The sequence below is a fragment of the Anas acuta genome, chromosome 4 (genome assembly GCF_963932015.1).
Source record: "Anas acuta chromosome 4, bAnaAcu1.1, whole genome shotgun sequence".
Classification (NCBI taxonomy): domain Eukaryota; kingdom Metazoa; phylum Chordata; class Aves; order Anseriformes; family Anatidae; genus Anas; species Anas acuta.
In genome coordinates this window covers 46,462,753-46,482,441 of record NC_088982.1, presented here as the reverse complement: position 1 = coordinate 46,482,441, position 19,689 = coordinate 46,462,753, and the positions used below count along the sequence as shown (strand labels likewise).

Sequence of the window (19,689 nt, the reverse complement as noted above, 5' to 3'; positions counted from 1 at the left end):
GCTAACAGAGAAGTTACAATCTTGCTCAGCAAAACGAGTATCTGCAGCATATTTAGTACTGCAATAAACAAGAGTTTTGGATATAAATCAGTGCTCTTGAAATGCTGAATTATTTCTTATGTCTCATACATCTTTTCCCCAGATGCACTCAAATCAGAGAAGAAAAAGAAAAAGAAAAAAAAAATGCTGGCCTATTCTAATTATCCATGATCAGCACTGTAAAATATTTCAATTTTAGTAGAGTATCCCAAGCCAAACAGCCAAACAAGTCAGAGGGCAGGATCAAATAAATTTATATTAGCTAGAGTACAGACTAAGTTTTATTTAAAAGCTCTTCTACACAGCAGTAGAGCGAACATTTCATTATCTGGAACCTCATGCTGAATCTAGGCAGATTTCCTGAAACATTATCTTAATGATCGCACAAATGTAATTACTACAAAATCAATATTTTGTATTCAAGCCTAATTACAGTACATGAATTAGAATGCTGCTAAAGAGATATGCAGTTGGCTAGTTAGTAGACTTTAGTTGGATGATATTAAAACTGACAAAGAATCTCAGTTTTGGCTGCTGTGCTTTCAGTACACAATGTTAGAATCAACTTTGCTGGCTTTGATAACTTACAAACGTACTGACAGTCCACAAACAACTACCAGTCCTACTGTCCTGAAATAAATTCTCAAGAAAAATGACTCTTCTTTTTTCAGTTGGTATTCACCTTTTTGAAAAACATAATTTTCTTTGTAATAGATAAGAGAAGGATTTAGTCCTCTTTTCCATAGAACCCAAATGAATAAGGATCACTACAAGTGCTGTCTTTAAATGGGATATGGAGAATATGGAAACAGCACAATGAGGTAACCTGCCTGTCTTCAGCAGATTTTTAGTGAAATGATTTTGGAAAGAGATAGAGAAATGAAGTAGACTAATGTTTCTTTGCTTTTTTTTATAATTTCCAAAGGAAAATATGGAGAAATTCCAGGCATCCCACATATCTTAGTTTTGTTTATCACAGAGTTATCCCTTGAACATGAATTTCTGCAGATCTAAGAAACAAGGTGGATGCTATTAATATGGAACAAGAACAGAGAAACGGCATTATCTACATCTAAATCTAACACCCAGTTTTACAAGCAATCCTGACAAAATGGAGACAATAAAAAATTAGAAGTGCAAGAATGAAATTGACAATGACTTCATTCTGCTCACTGAAAGGCTGAATGAAAGACTAAGGCACCTTGAGTGAAGTTTAAGATGTCAGTAAGTCATGATCCATCAGTTCTATGTGAGAGGAAAATATCTCAATGGAGCAGACTTTTCAACCTAGCCAACTCAGGCTCTCCAAGAGAAAAAAGGATCAGTGCTGAAGCAAGGATCAGATTGCATTGTTCTAGATCATAGAATATCCTGAGCTGGAAGGGACCCATAAGGATCAGATGTTAGATAGATGACGTTTTTAAAATAAAATTAACAATGGTCAGAGCAGATTACAATGGACTGTGCTGTTTCCTGCTGTAATTAATCTTCTGGTCAAGACTGGATATTTTTGTAAGTAGCCTGCCGAATTAGCTCAGTATGGAAATCTCCAAAGAAGGTTTTCTGGTATGCAGGAGTTCAAGAGTAAGTAAATAAAAGTTCCTTTTGGCCTTGGGATTCATGATCCTTCTGGACAGAGAGATGTAGGTTTTTAGTGTAAGTATAGAGGACATTTATCTTCTGCCTTCAGACTCCTAGATCAGTGCCAAAGCAAACTTCTCTTTAAAGATGTGTTTTATGAACTAATCCAGGAAACGTGGATGGAACCTCTTTTTATCCCAACAAGCACCATATTTCATTCTTTTTCTTCGTTGTTGTTTGTTTTTCACAGTGTGTTTGTTTTTTCTTCTGAATGAAGGAATGCTCGTTTCTGTTTAGTTTGCTGGGTTAATGCTCTCACGTTAGAATCTTTTTTCCTGACACTTGTTGTCTGATTCATAGAACACTATGAAAGCAAATTAAACTTCATATTAATTTTCTAAATGTCAGCAATCTGAAGAATTCATAGGTCTATTTCCATGCTGTTGCAACTTGATTATGAATCACCCATAAAATGAAACATTTTTTTGCCTACATATTTAATATGATTTTATGCCTCTCACTGAATATATCCTTAGGACAGAGATGATTAATAATTCTAAAATAGCCAACTTATTCCTCTAGAAAACCTTGTGTACTCTTTTGTAGAGTACTGTGGGACTTCAGGTCTTCATTTTTACTTAGTGCTTTAGCAGTACTACCTCACCTTTTTTCTTACATATGCTTTTAAAGACAAACATGTATTCTGAATGCCATTGGTTTCTTTAAAATCTAGTACAGCCTGCACCATAGTGCAAAACCAAGATCCTCAGAGATGTTACATAAATAAACACCATTGTTAAAATCTATTCAGTGCACATCCAGAGAAGCCTGAAGCACTATTTCTTCAAAGAAATGCTGATTCTAGTCATTCTTCAGTGAATACTGGAACAGATTGGCAGCAAGAGCCTCTAGGTCCACCCTGTAGAGCTTTCAAAATCATGTCTTTCTTGGCAATAGGATAACGAGACATCTAAGCTTCCCTTTGCCAGCTTGTTTTTGGCAGGAACAACCCAATTTAGCATAAAATACTAGTAATCGAGGTCGAGCAGCTTTAGTTTTTACACATTTTCTCTCTTTTTTATTACAAAAATCTAAATCTAAAGATCAGAGACCTTAAAAATATCTTCAATGCCAGCTCACATGTATAGGGTATTCTGTTTAAGATAATTTCCCTCACACTTCTCCTATTATACAGGATTTATGCTTCAGCACATCAGTTGTGTTCTCTTTAGACAGGAAAAAAATGCACAGATTGTGGCTCCCTATCAAGGTTATCTTCACAGATATCAGTAGTAAAAGAGAAGTTACTTTTACCTCATTTGTAATTTAACGAACCAACTCATGGTAATGTAAAAGAATTTATCAATGAAATCTCTCAGCTAGATCTGTAAAAGATGTCTACATATAAGATTTAAAGCCTCACAGCATTTTGGCAATCTGCTATTACCCACCTCAGAAGCTGCCTAGGTTTTTCTCAACATCTTTCACTTGGAGCTTTGACATCTATCTGCCTTTCGACATAGCACAAGGCATGCAAATCTTAACTAAACCAAGCTTCAGAATGTCCAGCTTCAATCTAAGCCTGTAATCATGCTTTTGGAGGTGTTTTCATCTTTTGAGTGTCTGTCTGTGAAGAACCTTTGCCAAGTTCAGTTGCTTAAGAAGTACAGGCAAAGACAGTATCGTTTTCTTCAGGAGCTGCAATGCTCACGTAGACAAGCGGATTCCTGAGTTATGTTCCTCTCCCCCAGGATAACCGCTTATTAGGTTATGCCTTCTACAGAATCTGAGCTCTTTGGTGTACACCTATCCCATCTGGGCAGCCTGTATTATGAATTAAATTCACATTTAAACTCTTCACATTTAAACTGATTCACATTTAAACTCTTCAAGGCCATCACCTTTCAGAGCAACCTAAATGCATAAACTGAGCAAGATGGTCACACTTCATCTATGCCGACAGAAATGAATGGTGGAGCCAAGCTATCTTAAACAGTGCCTCTGCTCTCTCTATGAGGGAGCTATCTGGCTTGTTCCAGGCAGAAATCAAAAACAAACAGAAGTGTATACAGTTGGGCAATGAAAGGATCAGAGCCCTGGAGCAAAACAGAGAATAATCCACACTGACAGGGTATCTGCCCCTAATACAGCTGCTCAAGTTCCTGTGGAGTACTTAACTCTCTGTTGGAGAAATCCTACTCAGTAAAAGCTGAACCCTAACTCTACAAGATGCCCATGTGAGAAGAAGACTCTTGTTTCTGTCCTTCCTTTGCTGAAAACATGGAGTTTTTGGTTTTGTCCTTAAGAGCCATTGGAGAAGGATTGGGTCTGGCTTCTCTTCAGTCACCATCCTTTCTGCACCAATTCTACCCTGTGACTGTTTATTGCAAAATGAATCTGGTTTTGCATTTCATCTCTGAAAATATTCTGTAGCAATAGAGATGAAAGTTACACCTGCAGGACAGAAAAGAGATTTTTCATAAATGTGCTCACACAACAGAAGGGATAACCAAGGTGTCCTGTATTCAAAGCAAAGTGTCTTGTTGTTGTTGTTTTGTTTTAAATCACTTCTAATAACAGAGCCAGCAGATACAAGGGCGCCCTATGCCTTTTTGACTTTTTGTAAAATGGCTGATATGTAAATCTGACTGACCACACAGGTCACACTAGATCATATAGGAGCGTATGTTGGGAAGGGACCTCCTACTCAGCTGAATCCCGTCACTAGCTCTCACACATGGCAATGTATTTTCATGATTTTGCTAGTAGAGTGAGACAAAGGAATGTATGTGAGCTCTGAACCCTTGCTTGAGGTGATCTTTTGAAAATGGGGACCTGGTAGTTCTCTGAGAGATATCCACTGTAAAAAGGGTTGTTCCATAACCATGCTCACTTGTGCACTGCCTAAGCAGGCAGGGCACAGCCCTCAGACCTGACTGCCAAGAGTTTCTGCTGCTCTGAAGCAAGAAATTTTCGCAATCCACCCAAAATGTATGCCATACCAATTTTCAAACCTTTATCTGGTACCGCTTTGTTTTTTAGAAGTAAGCAGCTTTTCTCTCTCTTGGGAGGACGTTCTTTTCCCACTTCTAGTTTTCTAGTTTATTAGAAAGGCTCAACTTTCTGATTTTTTATTTTTATTTTTTTAATATGATAGCTAACAAGCCTCTCAGTTCAGATCAGGGACAATGAAAAATGTCATGCTACAAAGGATGCAACAACCAAAAAATACCAGGTAACAGATTTAAGACAAATAAAAGGGGAAAAAAAAAAAAAAAAAAGAGAGAGATTCTTTAAGTAACATTTAGTTAAGCCATGACAATTTCTGACACTGGATATTGTGGCTGCCGAAAGTTTAGATGGGTTCCGAGTGACTAGATAAGTTGCTGGGAAAAATATGAAATGCAAAAACACTATCTGTGTCTACGGGAGTCCCTGAACCACTAGCTGTTGGAAGCCACAACCACGAGAGTGTTCCCACAAAACACATGGTATGCATGACATCCAGTCTTCAGGGGCCATTCACTATCAGCTGGCATTGGAAGAAAAACAGCAGGTTTCTCCCTGCCTTTGATCTGACGTGCTATTTTTTTTTTCCAAGTGCCTTAAGTGCCTTCATTTTATGCTTTTTATTTCTTTCTATAACTTCAGTCCTCAAACGCATCCAGTTCTTTCAGCATTTCATCTTAATTTCATCAAGCTAATCTCACCAGGACTTTTCCTCTCCTTGTGTCAGGGCCGTATATTACAACACAGATGATCCTAATGCTTATATTTGATAAACAGAATTTTGAACTTCCTCTTCCAGTGTAATATTCACTTTTGTAATGCAATCTCCTTCATCCATATTCCTTCCTACCTTACAGTTCCTTTGCTTTAAAGAAGAAACCCTCTGCAATTTATTCACCAGATTTCCTTTCCAAAACTGAACCCAAATATACACTAACTCTCTAAGTTACAACTAAACTGATATTAATCACCAGTGCATAGCATCTCCTTATTTTCTCTTTTGGTATTCATATATTTATGCGTGGAAACAAACAAACAACAACAGAAAAAATCACCTACATAAAACTGGTCTCTAATAGCTTTTGGAAAATCTATTGTGGGCTGATTTTTCGTAATCTGTTCTTATTCTTTCTGACCTCTATTACAAATTCTTCATATTATCAGTCCTATTACTTTAGGTATTTCTGGTAGTCTCTTAACTTAATCCAGGTATGTCTCCTAATGCCAGTATTCTACAAAGGGAGACTGGACATAAAATAAAAGTTTTAAATAAAAATCTCAGCTTCACATAGCTTCTTGGTCCAAAGAAATCTCCAGGTCTCCTCAAAATTCAAGACTCAGCACTCCTCCACTCACTCTAATTAGTTCCCACAGGTGACATCTATATTGCTAAACTAAACACACAAGAGCTTTCCCATGCACTCAAGGTAATGGGCATGGAATAGCCTCCATCTATTACAGCAAACTTTCCTAGACTCCAAAAATATTGCAACAACACACAAAATGTTGAATGGGAATGATCACTGGGACACTGATTCCTAAACTGTCCATTAGAATTGGCTGGGAGCATGCTTGGCTCATTACTTACAGAAATTAATGCTTGACAATCATCATTTAATAGTGATTTAATGACCCTGGAAATGGCCCGTGGGTTTAACATGTGTTTTAATGCTAATCTGGCCTTTTTTTCATTTGTCAGGCTAGCACTTCAGAATCCTAGATATATTAGAATTTCTGTGTATTTAAAGTCTTTTTCCTCCCTCTCTCTCTCCTTATCTCCGTCTCATTTCCCAGTGACTGTGAAAAATAAACTCCAAAGCTGTCTCAGAAGACTGCTGTAAAACTGGATATAAGACTGGATATTCTGCCATTCATCTGTAGCAGAGATCACTCTGCAAGCAGGATGTCTCAAATGTCTTCATGTCAGTCTAACATTCTTCCTTATAAAAAGTCTTTTGATGAGATTTTGAAATCACCAGGGAAATCTTAATTGACAAAGGCATGTGGAGGAAAAATCTGATAAATGACTTATAAGAGATTTTCACTGTTCAATTTAGATACCAGACATACTGAACGTTTAAAAGATAAGAAGATAGTTTGTAGAAAAAAAACAACAACAAAAAAAAAAAACCACCTATGCAAGATGCTTTCACCAATCTCATCTGTGTATATGTGCCAGGTCTGGTCCCTGAAGTAATTATTTTTTATTTTTTGTTTTGCCAGCAAAAGGAAATGTGTGATCATTTTTGTGATTTTTTTTTTTTATTCCTATGGAACATGCAGAGAAAAGTGAAACAGACAAATGGATAGACAAATGTACACATAAATGGTTCCAAATTCAGATTTTACCATTCTCATTCCCTAGACACAAAGTATTTTACTTTGTGCCAATTAATGGCCTAAACCTCATCCTTCCTTCACTGTTTTTACGTGCATGGAACATTCCGCCTTTAAATATGCAGTGTCTGGAAGCAGGAAATCTCTTGAACTCAGTGCCAGGATATTTTTCATTTCAAAGTAGACTTGTTTTCAAGGGAATCTGTTCTATAAAAAGGGATAGTCATCCTTCCCTGCACTGCTTGAATACATTTTACTTGTGCAAAAGTACATTTTCAACAAAACTGACACCATCTCTTCAGTAAAGAACAACAGGCTTTTGTGCAAAGATTAAAACTATTATTCTTAATACAATGATACATTATTTTCCTCATTTGGAGATCAGGTTAGATGTGCTTTTGAGGTGAGAGTGATACAGACTGTAATGCAGGAGAATAGATGGGTTTTGGAGTTCATAAACACCTTGTTTTATGTCAATCAAACTCATTTATTTCCCAAAGTAAAATTTAGGTTAAATAGAAAGGTGGGTAGTTTTTACATAGAAAATTATGGGCAATGTACTGTCATTCCACTATCAAGAACTCTTCTAAGGAATATTGTGATTAAACCGTGTCTCAAGTCTGTATCAACTTGAAGGAACAACAGAAAAATTAACTCCATGTTTAGTGAATGCTATGTAATTTATTTAATAAAGTCTCCAAATAAACATGGAAATTACAGGCCTGACTACAATTGAATGTATCTGAAGTAAGACACTTTCCATGGCTGATTGAACACAAGCACACAGACAAATGGAACTGGAAATATTATTAACATGGAAATTTAATTTTTTACGGTTCTTATTGTCATTTATAACAATCACTAACATGTAAAGCAACACAGAGGGCAATCCATCTTGCAAAAGACATAGAAGCTGCTGAGCTCAGTCACAGGAAGAAACTAATTTGAAAGCTAATTTCCATCCATCTAGGTGTCACATTGGTTTGTTTGATTTCAGAACTTGCTATCAAAATGTACTGCCTCCTCAAGTTCAGAGTAGAAGAATGGAGAAATATACCAAAACAAAACAAAACAAAACAAGCAAACAACAAAAAAACACCACTTGTTTGGCAAAGACAGAAAGATTCAGCAAGTTCCAGTCACTTGCATTTTACATTTGCAGCTGCCTGTCTTTCTGAAACTCAAATGAAGAGCTTCCAAAAGGAAATGAAGAAAGTATTCCAAGAAGCTAAGTCAGTACCATAAGATGCTTGCGAGAAATGATTTTCTTTTCCTCAGTTATTACCATTAGAGCAAAAAACATTTTAGCTGGAATAAGTATTGTCACCAGGTAGAAGTTGCAATATATTTTTCTATATTTTACTCCATTATTTATTAAGACAATTTAGAATCAAAGATGGATGCCCAAGAATTAAACACAAAAGAAAACAGAAAATATGTTTACATCACCACAACCGGCCTGCAATGTCTCACATTTCATTTCTCCTATACCTTTCTTCACTATCATCTTTTGTCCTCAGTATTCTAACTTGCATGCTTAAGTCTTCATTTTAGAGTGCCATGAATATTAAATTATTTTTAAAACACTGTATATGCTTCAAGGTATTATATAAATTAAATGTTTTATCTAAATGACATCATTAACCATTGGTTAATGGCCACCTAGGGAATGTCAACAGGTTACAAAACAGTTTTCCAACACAGAGACATACAAAGTCCAGAAGATTTAAATCTTATCAGCCATACGGATCTAAGAGGAATGAAGACAAGAAATGGTCAAGCATCTGTACAGACAAATGACATCTGCAGAGGGTTTCAGAAATATATCTGTGATGTCCCATACATCATCCTTTTGTTCCTAAGAGGGAGAAAAACAGTGTGCAAGATATTTCAGTCACAAAGACAATAATGGGAAAAAAAAAAAAAATTAAAATTGAGTATCAATGCTATCCCTACTTCTAATCCAGATTTCAAATTTTGAAAGTGGTGGAAAACACAGCATCTTTCTGTTCTTCACAGTATTCATAATATACATTGCAGTGTTTTGAAATGAGTAGGTGGGAAAAGTATCCTATATGATTCCGTGACACTTCCTTGTCAGGCTTTTCTTAGACTTTTTCTTCTTTGTTTCTATTTATTAGAAAAATGAAGACTTTTATTACCAAAATCAATATTCAACAATCCTACCAATAGGATTTGATGGTAGGAGTTACATACAGGATTAATTCTTCAGAAGCTGAAATAAAACATGAGCTAAACTCCATAAGACAAAGATTTTGACGAGGACATCTACTGTAGATCTGTTCATACTAGAAATTACAAATGGTATGTAACGATGATGGAATTCTACTTTAGTGGGAGACAGAGCATTAAGTCACATACATTTTGTATTGATCCAAAATAATAATATATTAACTAAAAAAAAAACAACAAAAAACAACAAACTAACAAAAAAACAGACCATAAACAAACAAAAAAGACAACAGCTGAGACTGCTGGGTTTGATGATATAACTGTCAGGTAATGTATCATACTAATTTACTTTTTAAAGAAATTTATTTTGTGCATTTCATCGCATGTTCAATATCTTACATTTTGTACAGAATTTAGTCATTTAGGGCTGAGTCTGCAAGAGTATCTCAGTACATAGATTCTTGACCTTTAGAAAAGGATTTTTGTCTCCAGGGAAGACAATTGCAAAACACAGAAGCCACATAGCTTTGCCTCTCATTAAAGGATGCTCAGAGGCAAATCAGTTTTTTAAAAGGCATTTTTTTTAAATACCTTCCTGCAGAAGCTCTTCAGGAGTGCTCTGTCATGTTCTGTACTATTGAGAAACAACATATTTGCCTTATTTTCCCTACTGATCTCTGCATCCACAGCTGCACCACAAACAAAACCGTACAAAATAATTGAAAAATCATATCCACATGGAAACAAAACCAGACAGAAAATATTTTTATATTGAGCAATTCTACCGTCTATCTACACCAACCAGGGCACATTTTCCAAGGTATCCAGGTGGCTTCCCTGATGCCTATCAATGCATTCAGAGCATGTAAGAGCACAGGATGATTAGAGAGAAGATTGACTTTCTTTTTCTAACAAAAAGCTGTAGTGAAAGGAGAACAAGTAGAAGGATAAAACTTTTTAAATATAAGCCATACAAACAAAATCTCACCTGTGTTCTCTTGCAACAGTTCCTCATATCTAATATATAGCCTTACATCTTTTTTCTCTGCTATAGCATGAAGCATTCTGTACAAAGAAAAAAAAAAAAAAAGCCAGTGTCTTAAAAAATATACTGGCTTGACTGATAATCCACATCTCTCCTTGGAAAACACTTTTGTCTACTAACATCTAACTAACATCTACTAACATATACTATCATCTACTAACATCTTCTAACTTAAATGAGAACATAAATTCTACTTTATTTCGTAATCAACATTGTATTTTGAAAATACAAAATTACTTGGGGTGGAAAAGACCTCCAAGATCATCAAGACCAATTGTTAGCCTAGCATTGCCTGGTCTACCAGTAAAAATCATGGCTTCAAAACCCCATTCTAGTCACTTAGACATTTGCTTTGTGTTCTTTTATCCACTCTTTTTTGCTTGTTCCTTATAGCAAGATGCATTTTTTCCCCTCCCTACTGATATTTAAAAAAATATATAATAAATATATAAAAAAAATTGTAGATCAGATGTGTTGTCACATTCGGTAGTTTTGCACTAGGACAACTTCAATGATATGTATTAGTTCTAGTTTAGGTTTTGATAAGTAATCAAAGCATAGCATTTAAAAAGTTAAAAAAAAAAACACACACACACATAATTGCATTATTTGAATATATATTACTATATAAGTTTGACATCTCATAAAAATCACTCAGCAAGCCAATAAGCAAGCCGATATGTCTGTGATTTATGTAACATATTACATCGTGCATATAAAAATGCTGTCCACTTAGTAAAATTTAACGTAGCATCTTACCAAACCAATAACACCTCATGATTCTGCCTACTGGGAAGCTTATTGGTTTTCTTTTATGACAATATATGATGTCATCATTCATATTCATGAATTAGTAACATTTTTGCCTTGTGGAAATTCTCCATAAAATTGTTCACCCAGCCAAGATGGCTGTGCTTAGTTTTCTGGAGGGAGGGTGAATGCTGAGTTTCCTTTAGGCTAAGAAAATGTATGATTATTTTATATTAATGCAATCTCTCAAAGTCAGATTCTGAATTTTCCATATGTGGATGAATGCTGTTCGTTGAAGGAAAAAAGCTTACTGAAAGTTCTGATGGGAAGAAGGGGACAGCTCTGCTACCCTCAGCATCACATTAACTGTGCAGAAATAGCTTTTGCACCTCGGCTGTGCTAACAGTTCAGTTTTTGCCAGCATTAGAACAAGTGTGGTGACCCCAGCAGAGATCACTGCTTGACTGCACATGGGTGGCTGGGAGGTTCAGACTTATTCCCACACAAGCTGAAATGAATGCCCCAGCTCCTCTGGTCTTCAGCAAGGCAGAATCCAACCAAAGTGTTTTACCTTACTCTTACTGCTGACTGAGAAAGATTCTTTAAAAAATGCAGTCCACTGTATACAGTCATCAGCTGAGGGCAACATCTCAAAAGAGCAAGTGGTGTTCACAAGGACACTCAATGTTCCTCAGTGTTCCAAAACTCTCCCAATGATAAAAGATCAAAAAGTAAATTACAAGTAGAAAACTACATGAATCTCCAATAGAAAGCAGCTTATAAGGTGAATGAAGCAGTACTGACAAAACACCTCTCACATCTACTGTAGCTCTACCACAAAAAAAAAAAAAAGTTTAAAAAAAGTTTTTTTTTTTTCTATTAGTAGAATATCATTATGTCCTCAAGAATTTAAAAGAAGATAGAGTGAAAAAAAAGTCACAGGTATTCCTGTGGAAAGCAAGTACTTTGGTCAAGTATAGCCATGTTAAGTAAAGTAACTTTCTCAATGAAGATAATGGCTTTAAAAATGTTTATCTCGTGCTTTATTTTTATATTCAGAAAGTGCAGATTTAAAGAACGTGATAATGCCACAGATACAACCACTAAATAGAAATTTTCTGAAAATGAAATGTCAGGCCTACTTTTTGATGGTGATTTCCTATAACTTATACTAGTCTATGCCAATAAAAAAATAATACAAAATGTGGACAGAATTCTGCCACAGCACCATGACAGTGCATATTATTGCACTGTGTTCGAAGTAGGTAGTGTAGTGTCAAGCCCTGTCAATGCCCAGTGTATTTTTTTCTGGAGGCACTAACTTCTCATAGAAATTTAGGTTCAAAAATCAAGTAATAGCTTACAAATAGTTATGCTTTATTTGTCCTTGTTCATATAATGCTAGATTTAACTAAACCTGAGCCTCTCCAATCGTGGATTTTTAAACAGGTAAGACATTTTAAACTGAAAAAAAAATATATTTTTATATATAAATATATATATACATAAACTCATCATCCCTACTGATGAAGTGAGAGGCAATGATGCTTTGTGTGTGTGTGTGTGTGTGGAACACACTCATTTTTCTCACAGAAATTTTGTAGAATCTAATCCTGTAAGTGAGAAAAATAGGGGGCTACATGAGATTTTGAAGTTATGGAATTTATTGTTGATTGAGCCCTATGGGACTACCATACTGTCTTACAGAAATATGAAATTCCATATTTATTCAAAATGACGGTGGTAAGGCACTTGATAATGAACCTTTCTCTTGCTACTGGCCCTGCTATGAATTATTGCTGCAATTATCACCTTTTTTGAATACACATCTGAGGTGAAATCCTGGCCTTATCAAACTCAGCCTTAGTTTAACTAAGCATTTCCATATTTGTGAATGGATATGTATGCATACATATATATAAGACCTCCATTTTCATCTAACAGCAACTCCACTTACTAATTAACACACTAAAGTGAAATATAAATTCCCACTATAGCTAAATTCTGTCAGCTGCCAAGCAACTTGATTCCAAATTTATGGAAATACTCTTCAACTATTTTGTGAAATTATTAAAAATAATAGTAACAAATACAGAAGCAAACACCTGAGTAAAAATCATGAAGGTAATTTGTTTAACTATATCTTTAGTCAATGTGACAGCATAAAAGGCATCCACTCTTTCAAAAACAGAAAAAATATTTCTGTGAATATTCCACTATGTAGGAATACCAGGTAACCCAAAACATGTTTGTGATTTAAACTGAAACGCATAAGGAAACCAACTACTGAAATATACTATTGTATTGGTAGAGCATACTATTAAGTGAAAGAGCTATAACTTGACCTCTTTAATTGAATTTTTCTCTTAACTCGAACATAGTGCTGAAGGACATGCAGTAACAATACAAAAATTGTGTAAAAAGTCGTCATGTAAAAACTTCCAAATATATTTTTAACAATATGTTCTTGATGCTCCCATAAAGCACCATCAGAAGGATCCATCTAGAAAGCTAGTACATGTATACATTGCTGACAGTAAATGAGACTCTGGAAACAGGTTTTACTTCCAATTTTACTATGAACTGAAACAGAATTATAATTTCCAAACCTCATTAGCAGTGGTATTTTAGAAAGGAAAAGAATAAATTGCAAGTATATTTTCTATCCTTTTAAAACAGGGCTAAATTCTATTTCTTGCCTATTTTGGGTGCTGCGTCAGGATTGAGGGAGACAAAAAAGTGACATGAAACCACCACTCCAACTCCTACCTCAACTTTGCTCACCTGCTTCCTTTTGTCTATGAGAAGATGCAGAGGAGGCAGTGAGGTCCATGGCACATGGGGTCCACTGGAACCCATTTCTTTGTAGCATTTCTCCCACCTCCAGATGGGAACTGAGGACAATCTCAAGGAGCTGGTTTAGGCACTAATGTTTAGCTGCACCTTTAAATTCTAATTCTCAAAATTAGGGTTACAAACTTTAAAGCAAACAAATTTTATATTAAGAGAAATATATATATATATATATATATATATATATATATTCAATCAGTTTTTAAAAGGATGAATAGTAAGAATAACTACTTTAACAGAGAAAAGGCAGTCTTTAAAAGTCAGCATTTGTTAAAATGGGAATTTAAGCTTTTTTTTTCTATGCTTACAGCATGCAGTAATGGTCCTCTCCTGTTCAGTGACAGTTAAAAGTATTGTGAGGGAGAATTTTGAGCAAATGCTATGAAGCCGTTCACTGGACAGAGGAATTAACTGAAATCATGTTTTTCTTTTAGGTATGAAGAAAGTATTTTCTTACCACTCAGGTAGATAAAACACTGAAATGTTTCTAGAGGTAGCCATTTTTTTCATTCTCATTAGCAATAAGAGATATATAAAGGAGATTGGTATAAGAATAGTCAGTGGAGGATGATACTTGAATTAAGGTTTAGCTGACCCAAGAAATCTTTCCCACACTTATCATTACTGGTCCTTTAATAGAGACATATTAAATGAGCTATAACAAAAAATTTAATTAATGAAAAAATATTTTTTTTTAATTGTAGTAAACATTATATACAGTAATTATATTTCTAACCTGCCTACCAAGCTAAAAAGAAAAAAAAAAAAAAAAGGATGCATTAAAACTAACTGTATATGGTGGGGCAAGAGAAAAGAAAGCACATCGCATAACAAGCCCTAATGAAAAGGTAAGGGACTGCAGGAAGACCTCATGAAGCATAAAAGCTGCATGGGAGTTAGATCTCAGAACTTCTCAGTAATTCTCAGAACTTCTGTATTTTATCTTAACATGTTCCTCTTTTTTCCCCAATTATTTACAAAAATCATATTCTGAAGATTTCACTTTTTTTTCCCCAAAGTATACCAGTTCAATAAATTGCACGTTAAAGCACTAAACAACCAATTGTGAAATTGTTATCATCAAAGTGATATACACTATGTTAATGAAATCTCTAAAAACAAGATGTATTACAAAAATTACAGTTACTTGGGGTACAAGGAGTTAATAGCTACTAAATGCAATTAGGAATTAATTCAGAGTTCTTGTTATGAAGTTGTTTTCACTTCAAGGTCTTGTACATCCCCAGATATTAGATCTAGACATGCTTATGAATCTATGTCTTTGGGGAGTGAGGAAAGAGCATTCAAGGCAGAAGAAGAAAAAAAAAAAAAAAAAGAAGAAAGTAGGGCGATTTTACCATAGAGTTATTTTAAGTAGCCCCAAGGTTTAGAGTACTAGTAGTAGCAAGAGTGAAGTTTCAGGACATATTGATTGGCACATATTGAATGAAATTTGTCAAATAGGCAAATAGGTGCCATTGTTGTATACAATTTCCTAATTCTGTTTTATCTTACACAGGTATGTAGCACCCAATGTTGTAATCTAAAAAAAAAAAAAAAAAAAAAAAACAATGCCAGGAAAAATGCTTAAAATTAAGTCCACACTTAAATCGTTTGCCAACCTATTTTAAGTGTTTCACATAATATGAATTCCTAAGATAATTTGGACCTGGTAGGACTCTCTTAGCAATTTTTTGTGTGTGATCCTATGACAGGATAAATCAAAAGATTTAATAAACAATGAACTTTCATATCATTAAACAGGTTTAAGTAACCTCCACAGATATCATCTGTTTTTCTGGTGACCACTATATCCATATAACTAACTGTTTCAAAAGACAGTTGGAATCATACATTTGTATTTTAAAATACAATTATTTGTGCACTGTTCATATCTACCTGCCAAAAGGAGGCCGATACCCTAAGACACACACACATACACACACTGTTAAATATATAATACATTAAAAAAAAAAGCTTAACTTTTCACATCGCAAGTCTTCAGTGTCTCTAACAGCAAACTCTTACAGATCTAGATTTATAGTAGCAACACTACCAATATATACTTAAAATACTTGCCATTTTTCAGGTCCTTTCTCTAGTTTGGACATATCAACAATCTGTTGAAGTTAAAAAACAAAACAAAACAAAACAAAAAAACAAGGAAAAAAAAAGTAACGAGAAAAACTGATCCAAGAAATAGATGACAACATTTAAGTAGAGTTATCAATTAGATATTTAAGTTGCTAGCATACCAACTTATCATACTGCCTTTATAAGCGTGATCAAGAAGGTTACATTTCAGAAACAAAATTATATTACTGTCAAAAAAGTTACATTACTTCATTTAGTGACATGAACTACAGTAAATCTGCCCTTGAGTGATAAGATGATTTGAGGGATATCTTCCTGCAAAACTCTTCAAGGAAAATTTATGTCTGTGGGGAAAAACAGGTTTGTTCTTTGTAAAACCTTTAGAAAATACATTTGTAATAAATAATGAATCAGATTTCAATAATACTAAACAGACATTAAAGGCCTTTTGCCTTTTTTAAGAAGATTTTTTTATGTATGATTGATGTTTATACAACACTCCGGAAAAGCCATCATGTGTTAGATTGAAAAATAAAATCAGAAGCATTTTCTGTCATATAGGTATACATGAAAAAACGGGAACGTTAATGTCTTAGAAAGTGTATGTCCAGCTTTGTACTGTTACTCATTTAACAAAGCAGAAAATAAGATACTGTACTGTAAACAAAAAGCTACAGTAAAGGACATTTTGAAATTTACACAAGTTTGAGTTCATAAACATTTTGGTTGCTCCATAACAGTTTTCATATAAAATGAATAAAAAACCCCTTGGACAGCTTTCATCACTCTTGACTACTTTTCACTTAAATGCACACAGACATACTTTATATAGCGATATACTGATGTACTGTAACATGGATATTAAACTATGATTACTGCTTTTAACCAAGATGTGTATTATCCAATCCATATAATCTGTAATTGAAATACTCATACATTATGTATTCCCATCATGTTAAGTATAAAAACATGAAAATATAACTTTACATTATTTCAGTTATATACATCAGTTCAGGCTTGACAAATATTTTGTACACTACGATTTTCAGAGGAATAAGACCAGAGGTACAATAAATAGCTTTCCACTGTATACAGTAATGCAGTTCTACTTTTTCAGAAAGTTTAGATTACCATATGAATATTATTTTAGTTTGGTCATTCTAGCATTGAACATTAAAAATCAGAATATATTCCCCAACATTCCTGATGAGCAGTAATGCACAGAACACCTGTGGATTACAGATGATCAAGAAATGGTTTAGTTTCATCAAGGGGAAATTACTGGTAGGTATGTCTAGTACCAAAAACACTGTATATACCTCTTTGCTGACTGCACTGAGAGTATACACTGTGTTTGCATGCTTGCAGAAACAGGCTCAGAGCTTGTACTACAAAAAGGGATTTAAAGTTTCTGATAAATGCTCTGTCCTCTGCAGTATTCAAGAAACATTTTGCTCGAGCCCCCCAAAATGGATTCCAACTAAAACTGCAAGTCATATATCAAATTTTATTTGTCTAAAATAAAATATATATTTACTGAGACTGCATGAGGCAATGTATCCACAATGCAGAAAAACATAAGCTTTTTAACCAAATGCATGGTTATTTTATCTACAGGGAAAGCTAGAGAAATTCTATGTTGCTTTGATTTGCATTAGCATTTAAATAAATGTGATCACACCCCTCCTAGGATTCCTTTTTGCTTTGTAAATAGAGCTATCATCTTTAAATACATATAATTAAAACATATGGCAACTTCAGATTGCAAAGAATATTGGTGATTAAAATTCATGAAAGTTTTTATATTTTCTTCTCTACAGACTTGCACCTAATTTGAGTTATCATTGTTCTTAATTTAAAAAGACATTGCCAAGGTTTCTTTTCTTTTCCCTCATAACAAAGAATGTTACTAGCTACTGCTTAGAATTACCTTTTAACAGTTTGAAAACTTCTTCCTTAACGAAACAATTGAGATTTATGTTTAATACTTTATTTTACACTCTCTTAGTGCTTGTCATTTATCTTTTTTTGTTTGTTTGTTTTAAATGGATAGTCTTCTCTCTCTGTACAGATATTTATGAACACAATTGTACGAAAGTAGAGATAGATATGAACCAAATCTTTGGATCATAAGTCCCTGCACGTCAGAGTTAAGAGGAGCTGGATTCTGAATCAGCACCTATCTGACTCCTCATGTGCTGGTATGAAGTACCACTCAAACCCAGAGCAACCTAAATCTTCAGAGTTAAAAATGTGTATCTGAGCATCACAGCTTGGCTCATCCATAGAAATAACTGCTGAGCAGATTCAAATGAGCTGGGGATGGCGACACTGCCAAAATCTAAAACGTGAACCCAACCTTGACAGTGTCCTTTTAGATTTTAAGACTCTTTATAACCCAACTGTAGCTAGTAAAATTAATGGAACACTTGCAAATAAAACCATAGAAAAAAAGTTTATTTCAAATGTCAAGCATTGCCAAGTAATTTGATATTAACACCAAATGTTAAAGAATAGGATATACAGCAAAGTTTTAATAACAATATTAAATTACAAGATTTGAACCTTTTAATTATTATTTCTTCTCTTCTCAACATTACATATTTGGCTTTGAAAAATATGGAACTGATGCCTTAAGCCTTGTTTTGATATTCCACTTCTCCACAGTCTAGATTCCTTTTTTTCTTTTTTTCCTTTTTTTTTTTTCTCTGTCATATTTAACCGTTATGGAAGCAAATTCATTTAAAAGCCAGTTTTTGTTTGTGAAAATACCTAAAAATATTTTTTTCATTTTAAATGTTTCTTTTTTTTTTTTTTTCTTATAAAACATGTCACATCTTGATGCAATTGATGTCAAGTGTGCTTAAGTCAATATGAACCAAGAGACTAACAACGGTGGCTGCAGAAACTGGTGTGTTGCCTGTACAACGACTTCAGTTAGATTACAGTACTTCCATGTTAGCTGTGCATGTCAGTCAAGCTTCATCTTGAACTTGTGTAGAAAATGGTGTTGTGTTTTGAACTAAGCATTCATTACAATCCAAGATGAACTCCACAAATATAAGAATTCTTGGCTGAAAGAAAAGTCTTCAAGATACTGGATGCCTCTCACCACTTTGACAATAAACGCACAAGAAAACCATTGTGTAAGGCACTCAAAAGGTTCTTATCAATCACGAGAGATCAGTCACACTGACATTCATTCCCATGCCAGGACTCACGTAAGGTACTGCATGCACTGCTTTTGGAAATTCTGGAGTCATAACACGTCCATTTTCTCCAGTACTTCCTGTAATTGACAGCCTTGCCTTGCTCCTCATGGCATCATTCAAGGTCATCTTGAGAAAGAGAAAGAAAAATAGAATGATACATTACAGAAATTCAGTGTTCAAGAAAGAGCGCCTGATTCTCTTCTTGCTTACATCAGGCTGGCACCAGTGTAACTCCATTGACTTCAGTCAGGTTACTCTTGACTTACTGTATAGTAAGCAAGAGGAGAATCAGATCTTTTTGCAGTTCCTTTAGAAAGCCTTTAGCAAATGAAAACAAACATTTAAAGCAAAAGCTGGGCTACAATTAGTCAAGCACATCTACAACAGGACAACCCACATCGACCAAAGGACTTGCAATCAATAACTGGTCATTCCGTCAGTAACAGACTGGCAACACCAAAGAGCAACAATACATACATATGACCTCTTGGCCAAACTTCCTCATTCAATAGCTTAAGGACGCAACAATGAAGCTACAGCGTGCACTTAGAAGTTTGTATTAGAACCTTGTTCCTA

At 34.6% G+C, this 19,689-nt stretch overlaps 1 protein-coding gene across 3 annotated transcripts in view; it reads right to left on the bottom strand.

Annotated features, from left to right (window-relative positions):
* Positions 1–18,337: 18,337 nt before the first annotated feature.
* The window catches only part of GRIA2 (glutamate ionotropic receptor AMPA type subunit 2), a 90,422-nt gene continuing 89,070 nt past the window's right edge, over positions 18,338–19,689 (bottom strand). For 2 of the 3 annotated variants that reach the window (XM_068681067.1, XM_068681065.1), the window contains exon 16: positions 19,101–19,239. Coding sequence is in view for 1 of the 3 variants with exons in the window: in XM_068681074.1 (XP_068537175.1) it covers positions 19,075–19,239 (165 nt within the window). In the remaining 2 variants the exon portion in view is untranslated. Of the gene's footprint in view, positions 19,240–19,689 lie in introns of all 3 variants that reach the window. The other variant, XM_068681074.1, reaches the window with a different exon arrangement.